This window comes from Perognathus longimembris, chromosome 5 (genome assembly GCF_023159225.1).
Source record: "Perognathus longimembris pacificus isolate PPM17 chromosome 5, ASM2315922v1, whole genome shotgun sequence".
NCBI lineage: Eukaryota > Metazoa > Chordata > Mammalia > Rodentia > Heteromyidae > Perognathus > Perognathus longimembris.
Genome location: NC_063165.1, coordinates 40,812,190 through 40,837,153, shown reverse-complemented (window position 1 = coordinate 40,837,153; position 24,964 = coordinate 40,812,190). Strand labels below are relative to the sequence as shown.

General features: G+C 44.0%; 1 protein-coding gene across 6 annotated transcripts in view; it reads right to left on the bottom strand.

Moving 5' to 3' along the window:
- The window catches only part of Boc (BOC cell adhesion associated, oncogene regulated), an 80,028-nt gene that overhangs the window by 32,308 nt on the left and 22,756 nt on the right, over positions 1-24,964 (bottom strand). For all 6 annotated transcript variants that reach the window (XM_048346615.1, XM_048346617.1, XM_048346618.1 and 3 more), the window contains exons 3-4: positions 6,742-6,918; positions 5,864-6,142 (exon numbers count right to left, since the gene is read on the bottom strand). In XM_048346615.1, the coding sequence (XP_048202572.1) occupies positions 5,864-6,142; positions 6,742-6,838 (376 nt within the window). In that variant the 5' untranslated portion in view covers positions 6,839-6,918. The remainder of the gene's footprint in view (positions 1-5,863; positions 6,143-6,741; positions 6,919-24,964) is intronic.

The following is a 24,964-nucleotide window of genomic DNA, read 5'->3' as shown; positions in this document are numbered from 1 at the left end:
AGGGGCTGGCACTATCCCTGAGCTTGTTGGTTTCCCCTTAAGGCTATTCTTTCCCCATCCTCCTCATCCTCCTCGTCCTCCTCCCTCCAGAATATTTTAATTACCTTTAAGTAGTTGTACAAAGGAGCTACCATTCACCAAAGCAGTTTATGACTAGGGTGCATCTTGATCACTGTTACCCCTTTCAACATTCTCACCCACTTATCCCAACTTACCCTTTCCCTTATCTTAATTTTAGGTATGTATTTAATTGTTTGTGTGTATTTTAACAGAGCAGTTTATGTATACAATGTATCTTGAAGCTAGCACTCTTACTACTTGAGCCACAGCTCCACTTCTGGCTTTTTGGGGAATAATTGGAAATTAGAATGTCACTGATTTTACTGGGCAGGCTGGTTTTGAACTGACATCCTTAGATTTCAACCTCCTGAGTGGTTATAACAGATTACAGACATGAGCTACCAGCGCCGGGCAGGTCTCTGAGTCTTTATCTTCCAGTGGTGAAGCACCATCCAAGTCTAAAGCCAACATTCAGAGGGCCAAGTGGAGTTCATGGTCCAGAGAGGCTGGAGAATAACTACTGCATCGGTGTGGGAACTCCTTTGTCTTAATGAGCCATTAACAACTGTGGGAGCTGGACTGCAGGGAAATCTAATTTCTTTGAATTGCCTCCAAAGAGACACTTGCCTAAACTACTTGCTCTGCTGTGATGAGAGCCATATAGGTACAATCGGGGGCTCATCGGGACCTGCTGTGTCCTGGGTGGTGTCTGCTGGTTTGGGATGCAGTAAGACACATGTGAACCATTATAAGCATTATGCCACCTGACATAGTGCTTATTAAAAGGTAGAGAGAAGGGAGTGGAAGGAAAGAGAGCAAGGTCAAAAGCATTTCTAAAGGCAAGACTTAGTCAAGTAGGCTGGGCAACAGGTGGTTTATGCCTATCACTCTAGCTACTCAGAAGTCTGAGATCTAAGGATAACAGTTCAAAGCCAGCCTTGGCAGCAAAGTCTATGAGACTCTTATCTCCATTAACCATCAAAAACTCACAAGCGGAGCTATGGTTCAAGTAGCAGTGTGCCATCTTTGAGCACAAAAGCTCAGGAACAGCACCCAGACTCTGAGTTCTAGCCCCAGTTACATGTGTGTGTGCGTGGGCACACACGCATGTGCATGCACACATGTGCACACACACACACACACATACACAAAGAGCCAAGATGATCTGAAGTAAGGCGTTAGCGTAGCAGTGAAGGTTAACCAAAATAAAGCTCAGGTTAAATAGGAAAGAAAAAAAAAGACCTCTGATGAGAACCGAAATGGCACTGGCTCACCAACAATGAAAAGTCCCCATTGGCACAGCTAAGGGCGTCTAGGTAGAGGATGGGAGAACACACAGGTAGACTCTCAGGCATTCTCCACTTCTGGCTCCATTTTACTGAATACCAGAAGTTAATATCACCAGATCAGAGTGAAATCTCAGTAGACCTCCCAGCCTCCAACAGTGTCATAAGAGGGACTGGAGCCAGGAAAGTGCTCTAAAGCTCTCCTGTCACCCCTGAACTCTCCAGCCAGGTCTTCAGCCCCAGGGCCAGAAGCCCTGAGTGATCTCTGGGAGTCAGGCTATGAAACATCAAGCTGCCAGGTAGACCAAACAGCGGCTGCTTTGTTTGAAGAGGAACAAACATAGGGAAGAGGGCATGCATTAGACGCCAGAGGAGAAGTAGGCCTCGAAGGCGAAGAGTGAGCACCAGCACATGGAGACCCAGCCTTCCTCTAAATGCAGACCCCTCTAGTAATCCCAGCTACCAAGCAGCCTCCTGTACCCCAGCCAACCAGCAAAACACAGCCCCCATTCTGCTTAGGAATGTGTTCGCAGAAACTTAATCTAACTGCTGAATCCAGGCCAAATCCCCCAGTGGCATTAACCCAAAGACAGCACCTCCTTTCTTCCCCCTTACCCCCCAACTTCCCACCACCCCCAGTGCTACCTCCCAATCCAATCCACCAACTCCCTGTTCTGCAGGACACCCCTCCCAAGCCTGCCCACTCCATTTCAAGTCCTTCTTCCTCCCAATCAGACCCAAACATTTCACTTCTGATTCATGTCCAAACGACAAGGCAGCAAGTTCTTGGCTATGCCCCAGTTCACTCTGCTCTCACACTTGCCCTTCTCTTGCTCTGCCTTCCTGGGCTGCAACCAAATCCTTCCTTTGTCCTCCTTGCCAACCACAGCATCCCTTCGAGCACCAGAGGAAGTAGCAGCCAGGATTGTTTTTTTTTTAATCAAGGCTATAAATTGTCTCTCCTGATCCAGATACACCTTGAAGCTTAAAGAGAGCTCCAAGATAAATCCTCACCTCTCCAACTGTTCCTTCAACAAACAATAAAGTTTTCAGCTTGGCTCCTCATTAGACCAAATGAATAATGATGGAATTTCTTGGGATTTCACAGATACATGTTGATCATTTGCAGATGAAATCTACAAAGAGGCTATTCCTATACGCCCTCTAAATGCACAATTGTTAGAGAAAGGCACATTTTATTTGCAATAGTGAAGAACTAGAAATGCACTAATTGCCCAGCAATAGGAAGTGTTCACTGCCCCATGGCAGAGCTACTTGGGGGGCTGAGATCAGGAGAATAACCGTTCTAGACCATCAACAATCATGGTGATGCTTAGCTGGGGCTAGAAGGGAGCATGAGCTAGGAAGGGCATGAGGAGGTGTGCTACAATGAGGGTGTATACATATGAGAAAATGGACTGTGTTGTTTACTTAAGATTAGTGCGCTGGCTGGGAATGTGGCTCAGTGGTAGAGTCCTGCCTAGCATGCATGAAGCCCTGGGTTTGATTCCTCAGTGCCAGATAAACAGAAAAAGCTGGAAGTGACACTGTGGCTTAAGTGGTAGAGTGTTAGCCTTGAGCAAAATAAGTTCAGGGACAATGCCCAGGCCCCAGGACTTGGGGAAAAAAAGACTACTACACTATTTTTGCTTTACCATGTATTTATTTTCACTAGAAAACAGAAGGTAAATTTTCATATGGCCCTGCAAAATGATTTTCATACAATGCCAAAAGGAAGAAAACAATAGAAATGGTAGCATCGTTACAACAGCATAAAACTATGGATAGAGATAAAAACTGAAAGGGGCCAGGCACTTGTGGCTCATAGCTATAATCCAGCTATAATCCAAGCTTCCTGGAATCTGAGATCAAGAAGATCACAGTTCTAGGCCAGCTCAGGCAGAAAAGTCTACAAGACTGAACCTCAAAGGGAAGAAGCTGGGTATGGTAGCATATGCCTGTCATCCTTGTTACAGCAGGAAATACAGGCAGACTGTGGTCCAAGTAAAAGCCTAGGCAAAAGTGAGACCTTACCTCAAAAAATAACCAATGTATAAGGGCTGCAAGCATAGGTCAGCTGTAGAGCATCTGCCTAGCAAGCTAAGGCCCTGAGTTCAAATCTCAGTACTGAAAAAAGAGAAAAGGAAAAGGAAACAGGAAGGGGTGTGATGCCATACACCCACAATCGCAACTCTCAGGAGGCTGAGGCAGGAGATTTGCAAGTTCAAGGCCAGCCTGAGCTACATAAACCTTGTCTGAAACAAACAAAACCAAACCAGATTAGAAAGATATACACACCAAAAATGATAATTGTGGCTGTGTGAAGACAGTAGGCTTATGGGAGAGCCTTTTTTTTGTACATCCTGAAAGTTCTATAATGTAATTATAAATAGAAATATAACAGCCAAGTTAAGATATACATGATGGTACAAAGTGTAGTTCCAGCCTCAGTTTGTGAGGATACTGGGACTTGAACTTGGTGTAATGCTCTCACTTGGGCTTTTTCTGCTCCAGGCTGGTGCTCTACCACTTGAGTTACACCTTTAGTTCCTCAGCCTTTCTCGATGTGCTGACATGGTCTCTACCTTCTTCACCCAGCACCCCTCCCCTGCCCCAAATACAAGCACAGTGGAGGAGGTCTCAATGTGGCGCTCACATACACTGCACTCAGCTTGCTCTCCAGAGGAAGAACATTCAGACTCTATGGTCTTCCAGCTGCCCCAGAGGAGGACGTGGTCCCCCACTGTGTATGGGGCTCCCAGCTGCACCAAGGATCAGCTCGGTCCTTCAAGGAGATAGCCGAGGACATGCTCTGCCTTCCCCTTTTAGAACATGGCAAGGCCCCTTGACTATTTCCCAAGCAAACAGGAGTACAACAGCGGCCTCCTCTGCTCCATTCTCCACAGTGACTGACATGCTTCCAGGGACATCACTACCGGCAAGGGCAGGTTTTCTCCTTCTCCATCTCTCACCACTCTCCTGCCAGGACTCACACCCCACACCCCAGGGCGCCCCAGCTGTGATGAAGCCATGTTACAGAAACTTGTGCCTTCAGTATGACCTGGATATGAAATTACGAACTTCTTGGAGCCACAACCTCTCCATGAGGTCAGTGGTAATGGTGAGAGGATCCCAAACCAGGAATAAGAGGACACCGCTGTCACCAGGGAACGAGCTGCAGACATCTTCTAAACCCAAACACCATTGAAGGCTCAGCAAGTTTCCCTGTTTCCTATACTCCAGATCAGGAAAGGGGTCAAATGGAAGGCAAGTCTTTCTACTTCCTAGCTGCAGACTCAGTATAGAAGAATGGATGCCGGGGCTGCTCTGCAGGTCTTAGTACAGTGTTTCACCAGTCCGATCTCCTGTTCCCACATGTACAATGTAGAATATCAGTTAATGTGCTTCCAAATGGTATTTCTCTATAGAGGCAGTGTGTCACATTACCCACCTCCACCGGGCCTGACATAATGGGGCTGAGTTGGGTACAGTAAATGGCAACTAGAAATACCTGCCCCAGACAAGGCTCCTTTCCCAGCTGTGACTATGTTGAATCATTCGGCCCTTACTTTCCTTCTAACATATACTTTAATTATTTTGTAAAAACCATGTCTCACTTTCACAAACATAAAAGAAATAGGAGTAGTCATGAGGACCATCTGGCAGGAAGTACATGAAAACAGAATCCATCAGAATTACCCAGCCGGGAGGGACTTTAGGAGCCATTTGGCCTTTGCTTTCCATATGTTGGCTTCAAGACCTTTGTAATGCAATAATCAGAAGAAATAGAGATCAGAAATAACCCTGATTCTATATCACAAGTAGAATGTCTACAAAGATTTTAATAAACTTATATTGTATGTAACTCAAGCCAAAAAGAAGAAAGAAAGAGGGGGAAGAGAGAGGGACAGAGTGAGGGAGGGAAGAAGGAAGGAAGGAAGGAAAAGAAAAGAGAACAGAAAGGAAAAGGAAGTATGAAGTGTTGGCTCACACTGTCACCTAATCCTTCCTAGTTTCTCTTTTCTTTATCTTGGTCACATAATTTCCTTTTCATTGTATTCCAGGCATTTGGAATATGCTAATGCCAACACTTGGGTGGGCAGGCACTTGCACAGTCCTGGTAAATTTCCTGGTTATAACCATTATGAGAGTGGGTGAGGAAGTCGGGGGGGGGGGGTGAGGATGGAGAAGAGGGTAAGAAGTCCAGGGTGAGGTGCAGCTGGCACACCTCACCTAACACACAGGTGACCACTGGAGAAGGTAAAGTGTAACCCTATCTGGGCACTCCGGGACAGGTCACTCTCTATAGATGGTGGCTCCAGACAACATCCCTGCTCAGAGTGGCGTTTTCCAAGGATATCATGGTGCCTGCACCATGGGAGATGGTAAGGCATCCACCTACCTCTGATCTGAAATATCAGCCAGTAAGGTCTTTTTCAAATATGATTCATGCAATGAGTGATGGAAGGAAGGAGAGAGTAGGGGACAGGAGGCAAGACCACCCCATGCAGACTCACTGGCTAGTGTTACTGTGGCTGGCACACTGGCTACAGCCCCTGCAGGCATCCGGGCCACACACTGGTACCGTCCCACAGTGTGATTGTTGAGGGCAGTGATGACAAGGGTTCCCCGGCTGAGTAGAACACCCAGATTATCATCCGAGCCATTCAGCTCCTTCCCGTTCAAGCGCCATGTTACATTCACCCAAGCCGGCTCCACGACACAGCCTAGAATCACAGTTCCACCAAGCTTCTGGACAGTGGATGCAGGCTGGACAGTGACCCGAGGGACCTCATCTGGAGAGAGATTAATGCAGCAATGAACTGATGTTCCACCCCCCCCCACCAACCAATAACAGCACCATATTAGAAGCACTGCACACAAGCAGCCCTGCAGAAAACCCAATTGCGCCTGTCTACTCTCCACCAACATTTGTTCCCCCATGTCGATCTGAAGTGGCAATGTGTTATGATAGCGAGGTCTCAGACCCTGAGTGGGACACACCTGGGGTGAATCTCAGTGCCACTGCTTCTGAGCCATGTGACCCCAGCCTTTGTGAGTCTGCTTCTCATCTAGAAGATGAAGCAAACATGCTTGACTCACAGGGTGGTGAGGAGGCGCACAATCAATGTGTGCAAATGGCCTGCTATGGTCTCATAGGACAAGTGCACAGAAAAGGCAGTTATGGTTATTACACCTCCACTACCACTGGCTTATCCTAGAAATGAAGAAAGTATCACATGTCACCTGTATAATAATGTTTCCCTGATCAATTCCCACCTTGTATTCCTGTGTGTTCCTGAAGGCTGGAGGAAATAAAGTGCTCTTGTCAAGAGTTGTTCTAGGATGCTTCATTAATGGGGTGTTCCTGGAAAGAGGGGAGGGAGACACTCACCCAAATCTGCAAGGCAGCCTGCTGTAGCCAAGAGGAGCCAGGACAGTGACACCGCCGGCCTCCGTCTGCTGTGTGCTGTCATCGTCCCTCGCTGCATGTTGGGTCACAGAGGGATCCAAGCTCGCGTCCCATAAGCCACCAAGGTCATTCAGAGAGATACCACGGTGTGCTGCAACACTGTCACATGAGACAAATACAGAATGGCTGTGGTAAACAAACAGGAGATCTCCCTCATCTTGCTTCCAATCACACTTGCTGGCATCATCAATGCACACAGACCTAAATTTGCTACTGGAACCCCCATGAGCCCTTTCTCATATACAAGCAGTAGTTTCTGGTGGAGTTGGAAGGTGACTTTATTATGACAAGGTGGATGGGGCCTGGCCTAGGGGATCAACAGCAATGACAACTGGAAGCTTGAGACAGGGAGAAAATGAGATCTATGGCACAGGGCCATGAGTACCAGGCACAGGTGCTGGGAAAGGCTGAAAAATCCTTCTCTGTTGGTTTGTCAGAGGCCACATGTCCACAGCCACATAGCATGCTATGTCACTAGTGCAGTAGGACAGCACTCTTTTGGTTTGTTGGTTGGTTGTTTGGTCATGGGGCTTGAACTTGGGCCTTGGGTGCTGTACCTAAGCTCTTTTTGCTCAAGGCTAGCACTCTACCACTTTGAGCCACAGCTCCACTTCTGGTTTTCTGGTGGTTAATTAGGGGAAAAAAAATCTCACAGACTTTCCTGCCTTGGCTGGCTTTGAACTGTGATCCTCAGATCTCAGCCTTCTGGGTAGCTAAGATTACAGGCTTGAGCCACCAGTGCCCGGCTCTGAGGCAGCACTCTTGTGCAATATATACACAATTCCCCTTTATGAGGATGCTCCTAATTCATAAATCCTAAGGTCTCAGTGACTGAGGAAAGCTCTTCTGCTTTCATTCTCCATCTCCCAGCTCTATACCAACATCCCCAAGAACTTTCTTTTACTCCTGGAAACAACCAGTCCCTCTCTACTTGTCTGTTTGTGCACAAGACACAAACACAGACTGAAGTCACACGTTAGCCAAGATCCTTCAACTTCTCGGTGTGTAAGACTCCATTTCAACATCACTGACTGCCTTTCATTCCTCCCTGAGTCTGGCACTGGTATCTGGGGTTTCCACCTCTACCCAGAACAATTTTCCCTTGAGCCTGCTCTGAATCTGCAGACACCCCATGACCTGTCTCAGCTATCAGCCACCCCTTCACCCGGGCCTAGGATATTCAGTTCTCACCTTCCACAGGAGTTTACTCCTTTATGATTCCTGTAAGCTATGAGCCAGAAATGATTTACCAAAAGCACACATCCAGGTGTATTCAAACATATGTGCTCTCTGCCACAGAGAAAATTAAGGCTTTGTTTCTATGTTTTTCGCTGATGTATTCATGTAACGTCATTAAATAAGGAGGATGGATCAACACCTTGTTTGACAGGAAGTCATGAATGAGTTCTTGTAATACTGAAGGCAACTTTCCAATGATCAGACAGTAGAGGAAGCACCTTGAATCATGTGCATGTAACAATGCTACAGTCAAAATGCTCATTCTAGAACAACCTATTTAATCAGAGACTTGGAGGAAGACTGACAGTCAGTCACCATGGGAAGCTCAGGGGAAGTAGCTAAGCTTCCCAGAGGAGACTCTGGCTGTTTGCACAGGTTGGGGTGAGGAAGGGTCCTACAGGTCTTTCAACCCCATCACTGTTGACATGTGGGGACTGTAATCTAGAGCTTGAGGCTCTTGTTCTGTGCATGAGGTACTTGGGATTTGCATAGAACTTTCCTTTCTCTGAGGCTCATTAGCTTCTTGCTTTCAGCCTGGCCTCTGATGGAGAAATAACAACTATATCCCCTTTGTCCTGAACCAGTACTCTCCAAACTAGACCTAGGACCCTTCCCACAATGACGCTCCCAATGTTTTCCAAGAAAAGGTTCTTTCTTTTTCGTTATTCCACCACCCTTTGCCTTGGGACTTCCACATCAGAGAACTTGCAAGTTTTCAATTGCTCTCCTCTGAGAAAGGACAGGGGAGACTTTCTGAAAGGGATTTGAGCTGGGTGCTGGTGGCTTACACCTATAACCTTAACTATTCATGAGATGGACAGGGACCACAGTTCAAAGGCAGCGTGGGGAAGAAAGTCTACAAGACTTATCTCCAATTAGCCACTAAAAAGCCAGAAGTAGAGCTGTGTGTGGTTTAATCAGTAGAGCACCAACCTTGGGAGAAAAAGCTAAGGGACAGCACCCAGGCCTTGAGTTCAAGCTCCACAAAACAAAAACAAAAACAAAAACAAACAAACAAAAACCCAAAAAACAACAAAAACGCCCAACAAATTTAAAGTAGAAAAAAACAGTGTTTGAATGAAAACTTTTAAAGAAGCATTTCAAATGCGTTTTCTTGGCAATTTATAAAAGAAAGGGGGGAGTTGCTCTTGTTCAGACAATGCAGAATATCATATCAAAGGGCTGTGCTACTAGCAAAGTCAAGTTCCTAGAGCTACAAATGATGTGAGCCAGCTTGGGGCGGGAAAGGCAGCCCTGCAACACGAGACCATTACCCCTATTTTCCAGGAAGTCTTGACAGTTCTCAAGGCTAAATAACTTCCCCAGAATCATAGAACTATAGGCCTAAACCAAAACCTAGTTTTGTCTGATTCCAAAGCTCTGTGCTTTTAAGCTAGGAATAGCAGCCTTTTATCTTTGCTTTTCTTTTCTTTCTACCAGCCGTCTGTACAGGGTGGGTGTTTAACTGATTTGGAATTAAGGGTGAAGTAGAATTGTCATTTCTAGGGGAAAAAATTATATCAAATAGTAAGCTTTGGGAGCTCTCTTCACCTTCCAGATGCTTGTTTTAATGCTCTAATCTACTTTTATCCAATAAGGCAATTATTAATTCAGACACTGCATGTTACAGGATTTTAAGAAATTAGCTTTTCATGACATGCCCCAGTTTCCCTAGATTTTTTTTTTAAGAAGATTGATATCAACGTCCTTCCCTGCCCCCAAGAGATAGAGAAGGGAAAAAGAGGAAGGAAGTAGAAGAGAGGAAGGGAAGGAGGGAAGGAGGGGAGAGGGAGGGAGGGAGAGAGGGAGGTAAAAATGAACATGAAGTAATAAAGGCCAAATGAGGATAAGCAGACAAAGAAGGCCAGAGGGCTGCTTCTTATCTGAGCACAGAGGTGTCAGGGTTGTAAAATCAGGAAAGGTTTTACTGAGGAAATTCTGCACAGACCCCCTCCTGTTTAATGAGGACAAGCCAAACAATTCCTGTTACTTCTGCACCCTTGGTAATTTATAAGGCTCAAAATGGAAACAGATCTTAGTCTTGCTGCCAACCACCATTCTAGTTGGAAGCAGGTACCAGTTTAATGACCCAAAAGGACACATTCACATAATGGCAGAACTGTGACCAAAAAGAAAAAAGAAAAAAATGTGGGTGGGAGCAAGTATGGGGGGTGGGGAGTTGAAGGGGAATCATGGAAGGTACTTAACTGTTGGGGTATTGGACAAACTGAGTTACTTTTTGGACCAAGTAACTTATTGAATATAGTGAATTTGATCTAGAAATAAAATGATTCCAACGATTTGGGTATCCGAGGATTCTATTTTGAGTATTATATATGCATGTACATGCACACATATATTGGAGGGGGGTGCTTTAACTCAAAGTCTCGTGCTCTCACTCAGCTTTTTGGCTCATAGCTGGCATTTTACCACTTAAGCCACACTTCCTTTTAGTTCTGTCTTTTCGCTGGTTATTGGAGATGAGTCTTTTGGATTTGTTTGCCTGGACTGCCTTCAAATCTTGATCTTGATCCTCAGATCGCAGCTTCTTAAGTGGCTAGGCTTATAGGCATAAGCCACCAGTGCCTAGCAACATTATATATAAATATATGTGTGTTTGCATATATATGTGTATATCTGTATACATGCAATATTATACATACACACATATATGCAAGTAAGCTTAAGTTAGAGAATCTAATTGAGGTATGACTTGGTTTCATTGTGAAATGAGCAAGGTACAATTTCAAAGCTAGGCAAAGAACAGTAAGACCTGATATTTTGCTTGGCAATGCACACTGTGTCTGGATCCTTCTTACTTTCTCATGCATTTTCTCAGGGAAAAAAAGGAGAAAGCAAGAAAAAACAACGCAAAAACAGGAAGAAAGGAGAATGAATTCTGCCACGATTTCCTCTTGGTCCTTGGGCATTTTAAAAGGATCATTTGGACATAAACATGTGTTTGAGAAGTTTCACTGCGGAACTCATTGCCTCTATGCAGACATTTCCAAAACTTTCCAAAAACAACAACAGCAGAATACACTTTGGGGGTTGAGACCAAGCAGGAGAAATTGTAGCCTTAGAATATTTGATTTTTTTTTTTTGAGAAAATTACAGACAACTGAAAGTTGCTCATCAGGTGGGGGCTAGCTCCACCATCTCCCTAGAGAGCTGGCTGACTACAAGAATGAGAGTAAAAGAACACCTCACAAGACCTCGCTCCATCCTGTCCCCTGGACACCCCAAATATACAGCTGTCTCCCAAAGGGAAGCCTGTGAGATCTAAACCACAAGTCCAAGTCCACCCACTGGACATCCTGAGACCAACCACAAAGATGAGCTGAGCAGGAGGGAGTGTTAGACAGCAGACAGCACACAGACTTTCTTAAAAATAGTGTGTGTGTGTGTGTGTGTGTGTGTGTGTGTGTGTGTGTGTAGAATGAGATCTTACAAAACCTTCCTTCCCTTCCAATAGCTGGTACATATGAACACATAAGATGATGCTAAGTGAAATGAAATCCAAGTTATGGAAATAAGTGGTTTCTCATTGTTGTTATTATTTTCAAGGTGCTATGTGAAAATTCTGCCTTTTTCTTTTGTCTTTCTTCCCCATGGTTTTACCCCTAATGTCACTGTAACTGATGTTGGTACCCTGGGCATTGTACATACGTTTATCAGAACTAGGAAAGGGAAGGAGAACATCAAAGTGGTAAATTAGAGGGTAAAAGGCGAACCAATGCAACAGCAACAAGACAATATTCTGTAAACCAACTGCAAAACTGCGGGGTGCTGGGGCGGGGGGCTGGGGATATGGCCTAGTGGCAAGAGTGCTTGTCTCGTATACATGAGGCCCTGGGTTCAATTCCCCAGCACCACATATATAGAAAATGGCCAGAAGTGGCGCTGTGGCTCAAGTGGCAGAGTGCTAGCCTTGAGTGGGAAGAAGGCAGGGACAGTGCTCAGGCCCTGAGTCCAAACCCCAGAACTGGCCAAAAAAAAAAAACAAAAAACTGCTTGCTGGGCTGGAGATATGGCCTAGTGGCAAGAGTGCTTGCCTTGTATACATGAGGCCCTGGGTTCAATTCCCCAGCACCACATATACAGAAAACGGCCAGAAGTGGCGCTGTGGCTCAAGTGGCAGAGTGCTAGCTTTGAGCAAAACAGAAGCCAGGGTCCAAGGCCCAGGACTGGCAAAAAAACTGTGTGTGGGGGGGAAGGTGAGAGAAAAATGAGGAGGTAGCAAGTTTGATAAGAAATGTACTCACTGCCTTACATATGAAACTGTAACCCCTCCATACATCACTTTGACAATAAATTAATTAATTTTTAAAAAGAGAGAGGCACTTACAAGAAAAATTAACTATTTCTGCCCCAAGGTATACAATATTGCATGTTTCTAATTTTACAGAGTAAGATTCCCCTTCTTGTAAAGGTCTGTGAGATAGACCAAAGCTCTGGAGGGACTGCCAAGTAGTGGAGTGCAAGTGCTGGCACCCTCAGGTTTCAAGAGGCTGGAACTCCTGCATGAAAGAATGGCTTTAGCCAGGCACCAGTGACTGACACCTATGATCCTAGCTATTCAGGAGGCTGACATCTGAGGATCATGGCTTAAAGCCAGCCCAGGCAGGAAAGTCCCTGAGACTCACCTCCAATAAACTGCACAGAAAAGGCCAGAAGTGGCACTGTGGCTCAAGTGGTAGAACCCTAGCTAGCCCTGAGAACAAGCAGCTCAGGGACAGCGCCCAGGCCTTGAGTTCAAACCCCAGGACTGGCAAAAAAAAAAAAAAAAAAAGGAAAGGAAAGAAGGAAGGAAGGGAGGGAGGGCAGGAGGGAGGAAGGAAAGGAGGACGGAAAGGAGGGGGTGGGGGGGGAGGAAGGAAGGCAGGCAGGAAGGCAAGCTTTAGCAGGATATTCATGACTGTAATCCTAGCTACTCAGGAGGCTGAGATCTGAGGATTTTGGTTCAAAATTAGCCTGAGAAGGAAAGTCCATGACATTCTTACCTCTTAATTAACCAGATAATGTGGGAAGTAGAGTTATATCTTCAGTGGTAGAGTGAAAAAACTAAAGAACAGCCCCCTGGCCCTGAGTGCAAATCCTACTACACACACACACACACACACACACACACACACACACACACACGCTTTAAAGAGATATTGAGGACATATATGAATTTAATTCTCAAAGGGCTCAATATGTAAGACTCAAGAAAAGGAATTAAGAAAGAAAGGTGGTCAAAACATCACACTGCACACCTTTCAAAATATACAGTGAAAGTATTGGTTTGTACTTAAAAAAAATAGTACTTTTCCCACAGACCTAATTAAAGAGAAACATTGTAACACTGGAGTGCCCTCAAGAAAACACAATAACATCTTAGAATAACACCCAGAGTGTTTGCAGGCTGAGTCTGAGGGATTTACAGAAGGCACAGATCTCAGGACTTCTGACTAGTGTGGCTATCTTCCCTGGCCCCACACTCCCTCCTAGCAAACTTAACTGTTTTCATCTTGACCAGTGTTAGCACAGGTTCTAGAACTAACTTAACAATGTTTCTGAGTTTATTCCCTTACATAAAAAAATGTTACTTGGTTGATCACCTACAGTGCAGTATCTTTCTATATAGCACTTTTGTCCCATCATTTATATCCTCCTCTAGAGTACCCTCCTCTTAATTGTGGCACACATCCCTTCCATGAAGCTTCTACCATGATGGAAATGTCTCCGTTTGGACTATTGAAGGCAGAGTAGGTGTGTAGGACTTGAAATGTGCTTAGTGTGACAGGGAAACGGAATTTTAAGTTTTCTTTCATTTTAAGTGACTTTATTGGGCTAGAGCTTCCACATTAGACAGGATAGTTCTAGATTCATATCATAAACACCTACCCAGATCACTGATACCTTTATTTCCCCCCTCCTCCATCCTCCCATCTTCTCCTTTCCCTTGCCTTTTCCTCTTCTCTTTTCTTTCCTATCCTTCTCTAGATAGGGTCTTTCACTATGTAGCCCAGGCTGGCCTTGAACTCCTACTCTTCCTGCTTCAGCCTTCCAAATGCTGGAATTATGGATGAGAGCTACCATATCCACTGTGGTATCAAATAGGGAACAATAATAATGACTTGATATTCTTAAATATGAGCCACACTTCAGTATTTGTCCAAAGTTTATGTGTGTCTCTAGTAAAACTCTGCAGGTACTATGATTTTTTAACGTTATTACTGCTATTGGGAAGAAAAAAAATCTTACTGTGATCTACCACATATAAGACAGCATATAAGGTACTACTGTTCTTGAAGATGTACTTCAACCTTAAGACCTTAAAGCTGAATTTGAAACTTAGGTTCATCACTATCCAGCAAATATCCCAAGCTCCTCTTCACTTTCTAGCCTCCGCTGCAATTCATGGAGGGCGACATGACCACTGTTGTCCACTGGAATGTGAGTATTTTGTATGTCACTTCTGGGCTAGGGCAGTTAAAAACCAGAGAGTTACTCTCACCTCCTGTGTCTCCCAGTCTGGTGATCACACACTCCATGTTTCAGAAGATAGAAGAATGCAGTTCAAAATGTGACATGAAAAGAAAGAAATCTTTGTTGTCCTAAACCACTACCATTTTGGGATTTCTCTCATATAATAACTTTAGTATACTTATTGGAGTAGGTTAACTGATCACCAATGCGGTGACTAACAGGATATGGCAAATGAAAGTAGTTTCAGGAAAAAATTTTCTGGCTGTAGTGTTTGAAACTCTTAGGGTGACACTGAGCAAGTCTCCTGCAGACTGCTTGCTTGATAGCAGCGAGAATGTTACAGAAGTTTGTATGGAACAGTGGTCTCTACATAGTGCTAATCCTAGTCCCTTATGAGCAAAATATTCTGAACAGCTATCTCTAATTCATTCCTATGTATTCATTTACAAATTAAATGCATGTACTATAGAACTAAAATTTTAAAAGGAGTAGGTAAGCTAGGTGCAATGGCTCAAGTCTGTCATCCTAGCTACTTGGAAGACAGAGATGAGGGACCACAGTTCAAAGGCAGCTCGAGCACTGAAAACAATTCTTGAGATTCCATTTCACTCACTGGCTGGGCACAGTAGTGAACATGGAGAAGTACAAGTAGGAAGACTGTAGCTCACAAGTAAAGCACACTCAACCTCAAAACAAAAACAAAACAAGCAAACAAACAAATAACTCTGGGAGGGCTGGGAATATGGCCTAGTGGCAAGAGTGCTTGCCTCCTATACATGAAGCCCTGGGTTCTAATCCCCAGTACCATATATATAGAAAACAGCCAGAAGTGGCACTGTGGCTCGGCAGAGGGCTAGCCTTGAGCAAAAAGAAGCCAGGGACAGTGCTCAGGCCCTGAGTCCAAGGCCCAGGACTGGCAAACAAACAAACAAAACAAACAAACAAAAAACCTCTGGGAACTGGTGACTTACTCCTGTAATCCTAGCTACTCAAGAGGTTGAAATCTGATGATCAAGTTCGAAGCCAGGAAAGAAAAGTCCATGAGTCTCTTATCTCCAATTAATCACCAGAAAACCAGAAGTAGAGTAGAGGCTCAAAGTGGTAAAGTGCTAGCCTTGAGTAGAAAACCTCTAAGACAGCACCTAGGCCCTGAATTCAAGCCCTACAACCAAATGATTTTTAAAAAAGAAGAATAATAAGTAAATAAACTAGGTTTTTAAAAAAAGGAGCTGAAGATATGGCTCAAATGATAGTGACTGCCTGCCTTAGGAGCATAAGGTCCTGAGTTCAATCTCTAGTACCTCGAAAGAAAGAAAGAGAGAAAGAAAGAAAGAAAGAAAGAAAGAAAGAAAGAAAGAAAGAAAGAAAGAAAGAAAGAAAGAAAGAAAGAAAGAAGGAAGGAAGGAAGGAAGGAAGGAAGGAAGGAAGGAAAGAAGGAAGGAAAGAAGGAAGGAAGGAAGAAAGAGTGGATGAAAGTTAAATACATTTTAACAACATCTTAATCATAGTATTATTAGTTAATATCTTAAGACTCAAGGCCTGGATTCCAACATTATTACTGATATGGGTGTAATCTCTGCTAAACAGTCTACTTGGATGCTATTTTGTTGACTTCTAGCGGATGTGATTCCACTGTCAGCCTTTTTGCCTTCTGTAGCCTGGAAAGGGGCGACTCCATTGTTTTCTCCCTGTATGCAGGTGCTTGGATGACCAGCTTTAACCCAATTTCTGTGCAACAATCTCTTTAAGCCACTTGTTACTTTGTAAGAGTTAATTTAGCTAAAACTAAGTAAGACAATGTATAAATCCACTTAAACACAGAAGAAGAAAACTGTAGGTGAATGAGTAAGTGGGTAAGGTCCCCGATGTCAAGCCCTCTATACTGGGAGATGGCTGGGATCCAGAGCAGCCTCCTGTTCACACCCAAGACACTGCTGACAATTGCTGCGTTCTGTATGAGAAAAGCAGAACTAACTTCTCATTCCCTGTTAAAACAGAAATAAACACGAAGGAAATCATTCTTCCCTTCGCCCCCCCCCCCCCCCCCCCCGCCCACCCAATCACTGGTATTTCCCCTTGGGAGATTATATCCCCTACTTTGGAGATTCAAAGGAAAGTGTCCACATTGAGATTGAGCCATGCTGTGGAACAGTTTGACAATAACACCATGGCCAGAGTGGAGCTACTGATGGTTACTGAGGAAGGAATACACAATCAAAGTGACGTTTTGGCCAGATTAGCAAACCTGGGCCCTTCACTTACTGAAGCTGCCATTCATAACCACCAAAGGCTACTTCCTTTCAGGCACATAGAAAACAGAAAGGGAAGGAGGCTTGATAGGGAAGGGGGGCGGGGATCCCATGGAGAGAAGTCACCTCTGCCATCAGACCTCTACCATCAGAGGGAAAGATTTGATCTGCACATGGAGTTTTTAAAGCCACGCGTATCCAATCCCTCCAGTACTGGAGAAAGTTGCTGGGTTCTCTTTTCTTTGCAACCCAGACCCATTAAAAAAAACACAAAAAAACAAAAAAAAAAAACCACTCACACAAAACTAGCCTCATTTCCTTAAAGGGATTTAAACACACACACACACACACACACACACACACACACACACACACACACACACACACACACACACACCCTATGGAGATACTCTCATGTAAATTGCTTTATTGCTAATCTGGAAAGAGAGAGGAAAGGAAAATCACTTTTTCTCTGCTATATGCCCTTCTCAATCACCCCCCCACACACACACACCCCTATTCTATATAAATTCATTTTGACAACCTTGCTAATTGGATAAACGAAGCCCCTACACTCCTGGAAGGCTATTCCCTTTTTCTTTCTTTTTACTTTTACTTTTCTTTTTCCTTTTTTAAAAAATTTTTGGAGGGCTCAAAACCGGGTGGATTGTGCTGTTCTTTAACACAAATTCCATCTGCTTTATTTCTGTCTCCATTCAGAGCAGCTCCTGAATATTTATGAGGCCTTCCCTCCAGCTTCTCTCTTTTGGGCCCTACCTCTACCTCCTACCTCCCTCAACCTACCCTCCCTAGCTAGCCTCCAGCCTCCTCCCCTTCTCTCAGAGCTGGGACAAAAAACTTCCAAATGCCCCCCCACCCTTGCTTTAGATAAACACAGGCAGTGTCAAGTGTGAGGAGAAGGGGGAGGCAAAGAGGGGGTTCATCTGCCAGTCAAGCCTCTGGCCTTCAATGCGGCCTGGGGGCCTACCCTAATCTGCTGCATGCTTGCCATATGGGGGCTGTGTTGCCCCTGGAGACACTAACAGGCAGAACGGAGCTTAATAGAGTCCATATTCATTGTGATTCAGTGACATAGCTCAAGGCACCACAGCCCCTTTGCACTGCTTTATTCTTCTGTTTCCCACTTTCTTTCTGCCTTTCCTCCCTTTTTCTTTCTTTCTTCCTTTCAAAAGGACCTGGTCCCCAGAGAGCTCTAATCTGGAGAGGCTGGAACTCCTGGAAAGGCTGTATTTGGGGGTTCGAAGGAAGGAGGGTGATGGGGAGTAGGGTCTGGGAGCAGTAAGAGGTAGATGGTCCCTGGAGGGCCAGGAAGGGAGTACTGCATCCACACACGTGGTGTTGGGTGTGCAGGCGTGCACAGGCCTGTGTTTATGCACACGTGGAAGACAGGGTAGGTGGGTGAGTAAGAACATGCACCTGTGCATGCCTTCAGGACAGAAATGTTTGTATTGATTCAGCTATTGGGCCTAGGTATTTCTATCACTCCTTTGCTCCAGTCACTATGCCAGCTCCCTCACAATCTCCAACCAACTTAACTGAGAGCCAACAACACCTTTCCGCAGGGGTCAGGCTTATGGCTAACTGCAGCTCTCCAGTTGCTTTGAAAGGTCAGAGGTAGAGCAGTGAGGTGAGAGCCTCTTTAGAAGAAAGTCCCTCCAAGGGCCAATGCCCCCCACCCCTACCCCAACCTGCTCTAGCTGCCTACTTCCGCTTCCGGCCCTGAGGTGGTGACAGTTGTGGTCTGTCACAGACTGTGAAAGGTATAGGGGCCTCTGAACTGAGAGAGTGGGCTTTCCAGAGCTTAGGCCTAATCACAAGGAAATTTGCTGCCAAAGACCTGGGGTTCCCGGAGGTCAGAGGGGACTCTTCCTCTGGGACGCAAAGGAGAAGGAGTATGAGAAGAGAATGGAGCATTTTTCTCCCAACATGGCACAAAAAAGTGAGTTTCATCACTAAGATTGGGTAGGATTCCTCAAAGAATAGAGCTAAGTAGCAATTTTTTAAATCACCAGTGAAGTCAAGATATAGAATGAAATGAAGAGCTAGCTCACACCTATAATCCTAGTTACTCAGAAGGCTGAGAGCTGAGTGTCACAGTCTACACTAGCCATGGTAGACATATCCCAGAGACTCTATTGCCAATTATACAGCAAAAAAGCTAGACTGGAGGTATGGCTTGTATAGTAGAACACCAGCCATGTGAGAAACAGTGGAACAAGAATATGTGGTTCTCAATTTGTCATGGCTAAAATATGGAACCAACTCAGATACCCTTCAGTAGATGAGTGGATCAAGAAAATGTGGTACATATAACAATGGAATTGTATGCCTCTGTCAGAAAGAACAGCATTGCCCCATTCATAAGGAAATGGAAGGCCTTAGAAAAAAATCGTACTAAGTGGTGAGCCAGATCCAAAGAAACATGGACTCTATGGTCTCCATCAGTGGGAATAATTAGTACTCACCTAGGATTATCCTAGCAGATCACAATAGTCCAATAGCTATGTGCATATGAACACATAAGATGATGCTAAATGAAATGAACTCCAAGTTATGGAAACAAGTGGTTTTTCACTGTTGTTATTTTCAACATACCATGTGAAATTGTGCCCTTTTTACGTTGTCTTTCTTTCCTGTGATTTAACCCCTGATGTCACTGTAACTGATTTTGGTAGCCTGGATATTGTATATACGTGTAGTGGAACTAGGGAAGGGAAAGGGAATACCAAAACCGAGAGACAAAGGATAAAAAGACAAACCAAGACAACAGCAATACTTACAAAACTATATGGTGTAAACCAACTGCACAACTCAAGGGGAGGAGGGAAATGGGGAGGAAGGAAGGTGGGGGAAAATGAAGGAGAAGGTAACAAGTTGGATAAGAAATGTATGCACTGCCCTAAGTATGAAACTGTAACTCCTCTGTACATCACTTTGACAATAAAGAAAAAAAAAAAAGAACATGTGGTCCTGAGTTCAAGCCTTAGTACCAGCCCATCTCCCAAATAAAGAAAGAAAAGAAAAACTATAGCAATGTTCATATATTCTTCTATCTTTGAAACTTTATCTTATACAGTGTAGCATATAGGATAGCTCAATCAATGGTCTCATTGTTTCTAACAGAGACTTTGAAATTCCAGGACAACCACAGTCAAGGTTAGGAGGGATGTAGAAAGCTTTAGTAAAACCCAAAATGTCACAGCCATTTCATTCCCGTGGACACACTTGTTCCTCTAAAGTCAGGTGACCTAAGTGAAAATGGAACTCTTAGACCAAGTCACACTGGTGCTTCTTGATGACTGCTTTTTCCTTTTCCTCCCAAGTTTAATATATTCTATATTCCTTGCTCTAACTACACAGACTGGCATCAGGAATCCTGCAAAGGATGGCACACTGGTTATTCCAAGGACCAGGTATGGTTCAATTGCTGGCTCTCTCTCCTCATCCCACCTTTCCCCCCAAAACACCCACATTTGATTCTCTAGAATGCTATCCAGAAGCCAACCTCATCTCTTTCCTCATCAGTATCAACTTCCTGAAGATTCCCTGAATTTCAGAAAGCCAGAGACACATAATCAATCAGGGGCCCAGAAGCTGCATGCACTCGCTGGTTCCATATCACTATATGAGAGACCTTTCTTCTCAATATTTTCTCTTCTACTGTTTATTTTGAGATAAGTTCTTTTACTTTTTGCCCAGGCCAGCCTGGACCATGATTCCCATCATATCTGAGCTATCCATTTCCTACGGTAATGAAGATGACAGGACCACACTCATCTTCTTCTTCCACTGAGAGGGAGCCCAGTGAATTTTTCTGCCTGGGTTGGCCTGCAACTTCATTCCTCCCAGTCACTCGGCTGCAACTTTTTCCTATATAGTCTTGCTTCAGGCCACATTAACCCAGAGAAATCCTGGAGCTGTGGAGGATGTGGAGAACATGAAGCTTCCAGAGGAACCAGTCTTGAAGCTGCTAACCTCTCTGCAACCTTGCCAACAAGAAGCACACTGGTCAGCAAGTCTTTCTGTCCAGAAGCCTCTGAGCATGTTGAGAACCTAATGACAAATGCCAGCATCCATGTGGACCACAAGCATGTAAAGATGAACAGAAGTGCCCCCCAGCAAACCTGCAAGAAGAAGGGCATGGGAGGAACATGGCAGAAGAATGGCTAGCTGAGGAAAAGCAGGGGGTAGTTATTCTACTCTGGACCAAATTCTTGTCTTTTAGGTAACTGCTCAGTAAATAGCCATTAATGACCTGCCATTCAATTAAGTACTCAAACCCAGCTATTCTCTGACTTCCTTAAAGCCACAAAAGAAAAGATTCATCACCTACTCAGCTAGCCAGCCAGGGACTCATCTCCTACGTCTCTCTGCTTCTCCATCCCTAACCAGCTATATGACTCTAAAGCCTGACATTGGCACTGCTGTCCAACAAAAATAGAATTCCAGCTACATAAGCACTTAAAAAAATGTTTCTGATGTTAAAAAGAGATGAAAATAATTTCAACAATATTTTGATGCAGTTGCTTCAAAATAGCCTTTCAATAAATAATCAACATACACTTTAAATCTTTTAAATGTAGTGCAGATTTTATAGGTAGTGAACTAAACTCAGCACAGGGGAGGCACACATTTCAAGTGCTCAGCCACCACACAGGGTTGGGGCTACAACACAAGTCTAGGGCTTTCTGGGTCTCTCTTCAACCCATCTATTTTCCACCTAAAGACAAGATCTCATTATGTAGCTTAGGTAGGCTTTGAACATGTGATCCTCTCCTTCAGCCTCCTCAGTTTATAATTACAGGTGTGTGCCACTACACCAGGCTCTCTTTCCTTCCCATCTAATCAATTCTGTATTTTTCCATCTACATTCTTTCTTGAAGGCCAGGTGAAATCAAATTGTACAAGCTGATAAAGCAGTAGCTATTCATTGAGCAAATGCCTCCTGAAGATCATAACCAGAATTGGTTTAATTGGATATTCTCAAAATTAATCAACCCATCTTATTGATGAGGAAATGAAAACTCAAAGTGATTACATATCTTACTAGGATCACATAGATCTGAAGTTGAACTCTTGGCTCATTTCACTCTACCATGTTTCATAAAAGGCACAATAACTCATAGCCTATTACAATTATGCAATCATCAAAGAGAATAATTATAAAGATCAGGTAGCAGCATGAAAATAAATGCTCAGGATATGGGAAATATGACTCCTTTTTTCCTACATAAAAACCAAGTAAGCATTTGGGCGAGGCCTGGAAGGGCACACAGAAAAAGTAGTTGAAGGATGGGTATGGTGGCTTATACCTGTAATCCCAGCTACTCAGGAGATAGAGGTCCTAGGCCAGGAGACAAAGTTATTAGCAAGACTCCATCTTAACAAAACAAGCTGGGCACGGTGACAGTGACACATGCCTATTATGTTAGCCATAGAGGAGGCAGAGCTAGAAAGACTGAGGGCTAGTCTGGCCTGAGCAAAAAGACCCTACCTGAAAAATAATCAAAGCAAAAAAGGGCTGGAGGTGTGGCTCACGTGGTAGAGCACCTGCCTAGTAAGCAAATATGAGTTCAGACCCCAGAACCACCAAAATCTGAAAAGAAAAAGCAAGTGGTTGAAAATGCAGAGGAATTAAAAACTCCTCTGAACTTAAACCTTTTAATTTCAATTAGGAAAAAAAGAAGAAGAAAAAAGGAAACAGGTGAACAGAACTACCTTTGATTGTTTCCCAACCAAGAATGATTAAAGTTCAAAGGACTTTGTTCAACTTTCCAGGTTCTTTATACTTGGCCTCCTGTCAGCCTTTTCCATGACTGCCACCCTACCATACTTCCCTACAATCTGGGCAAGATGCATTTCTATCACTCTCTGATCTTTCTATCTAAACTACCTCCTTCTTCCTCTTCATTCTAAAGGAACTCCCAATTATCTTTCAAAGTCCATACCCAACAACTCATGCCTGTAACCCTAGCTACTCAGAAGACTGCCATCTGAGAATTTCAGTTTAAAGCCAGCCTAAGCAGGAAAGTCCATGACTCTTGACTTCAATTAGCCAGCAACAAAGCTGGAAGTGGAGTTGTGGCTCAAGCAGTAGAGCACTAACCTTAAGTGAAAAAGCTAAGAGGTGGTGTACCCAGGCCCTGATTTCAAGCCCCAGTACCAGCCAAAAAATAAAACAAAACCAACAAAAAACCTTACCACAAACATACCATTTCTTTCTTTTGAAGCCTCCAATGACTGAATCTTATTCTAGTCTCTATAGTACTTCAACATTTCCACAGTGATATAGGGGTTTGGGCTTTTGTCTATAACATATCTTCTATCTCTTCCACTAGAAATCCAGGTTGTACACAATTTATCTTGGTAGCTCTAGAACTTCAAAAAGCCTGAGCACATCCTGAGGGCTTGTTCAGTATTTGCTGACTGAAGGGTTAGTTCAATGAGAAATTTGAGATTGACAAGGAAAGTTACCCTAGGCCATAGATATATAAAACACACACACACACACACACACACACACACACACACACACACACCTGTTATGGTGGTGAAACCAAAAGTTTCTGAAAGGGAAATGACTATAACTATTGCCTTTTTTTTTTTTAATTAATTGGTCCCAAATCAGTGCTGAGGGGAGTTGAGTACTGACTCTTAGCTCTGGGGAAAAGGCTAAGGCTTGCTTCTAGAATCTTTGTTATCCTGTCTCTTGTCATTTGTAGCCTCAGGCTTGGTGCCTCACCAGGCTGCAGAAGAATCTGCTGCCACCTCAGTACCCTGAGCTTCAGGTTGGGCAGGAGACTGGCAGAAAAGAGGGAGGGAGAAATAGGAAAGCTGTTGAGTCAGAAGAGGACAGGTTCAGGCCTGAAGAGTTCAAGAAAAGAGCATGGGGAAAAGAGGGCTGAGAACAGAGCTGTGGGAAAGTCAACTAAATTTACCATACTCCTGTATGATACACTAAGCCCAGTGCTGGGGGTCTTACACCCACAATCATTTTGCATCCTAATTTGATAATCAAAATTATTTTAAATAAGGACAAAGGCTCAGCCTGAATTTGTATTGCTCAGTGAGACTGTTGAAACTTAGCAGATCAACGATCAACAGGGATGAGCTCTGCTAATTCTTCATATAAGGCGACATTGGGTGAGTTACTCAATCTCTTTGAGCCTCAGTTTACTTTCTGTGAAAATGAGAATGGCTAAGTTAGATGAGCTACTAAAAAAGAGTTAATGAGATAATGTACAAAAGCAGCCTGGCCTATAGCATTCAGGCTGTAATTTCAAGGATCTAAGGTCATAAATTTTTTTGTAGTGGAGGTCTAATTTCATGCAAGGGCATCACTATCTGGTGGGTCTATCAAGTAGCATCCTTTTAGACTAAAAGACATGATACATTTTAGCAACTCTCCACACATGGGACACCATCTCTTTGCTCTTTCTTTACAGGCTGCATAGAATTATGCAATAGATGGACACTGGCTACCTTTCACATATGCATCTGAAGGTAAAGAAACAAACAAAAGAAAGTCACATGGTGGATGATTTTCAGGCACTCCCAACAGTGCTGAGGGAAGGGGATACTGAAAGAGAACTCCAAGGTTCCCAAACTTTTACTGCTCGGTATCCACCCAACACACGTCAACATTTAATATCATTTACACTAATAACCTCTCCCCCCTCCATTATGCCCTCTCTGCCCTCTCTTGATGATGATAATGACAATAATGATTATAATTTCTCCATAGTGTGTCTCTACTTGTTCAGAGGAAAAAAATATCTCCATTTGACAGTACACCATTTGGGACCAGGAATTCTAGAGAAATGTTTACAGAAAGGAAAACATAGCCTTGAACTGTTCCCCAGGCCCACTCCCAGCTCAAGAAAGTTGCTCACCCCCTGACCTCACTCAGAACACACAAGGAAACACCTGCTCTCATTCTACCTGCTGTTTCTAATCACAGCCTAAGAGCAGGTCTGAGGCCACACATGCCACTCAAGCAAGAAACTACAAAGCTCAGTGACTGTCCAGAAAACAAGAATGTATACTGCCAAGCTTTCTAGTGCTCAGAATTGACCAAACAACCAAGGAAAAAGGAATTATATTAGAGCTGGGGTAGAGAGCATGGGGAAAGTATAGAAGGGTGCAATCCCTAGGTCTGCACT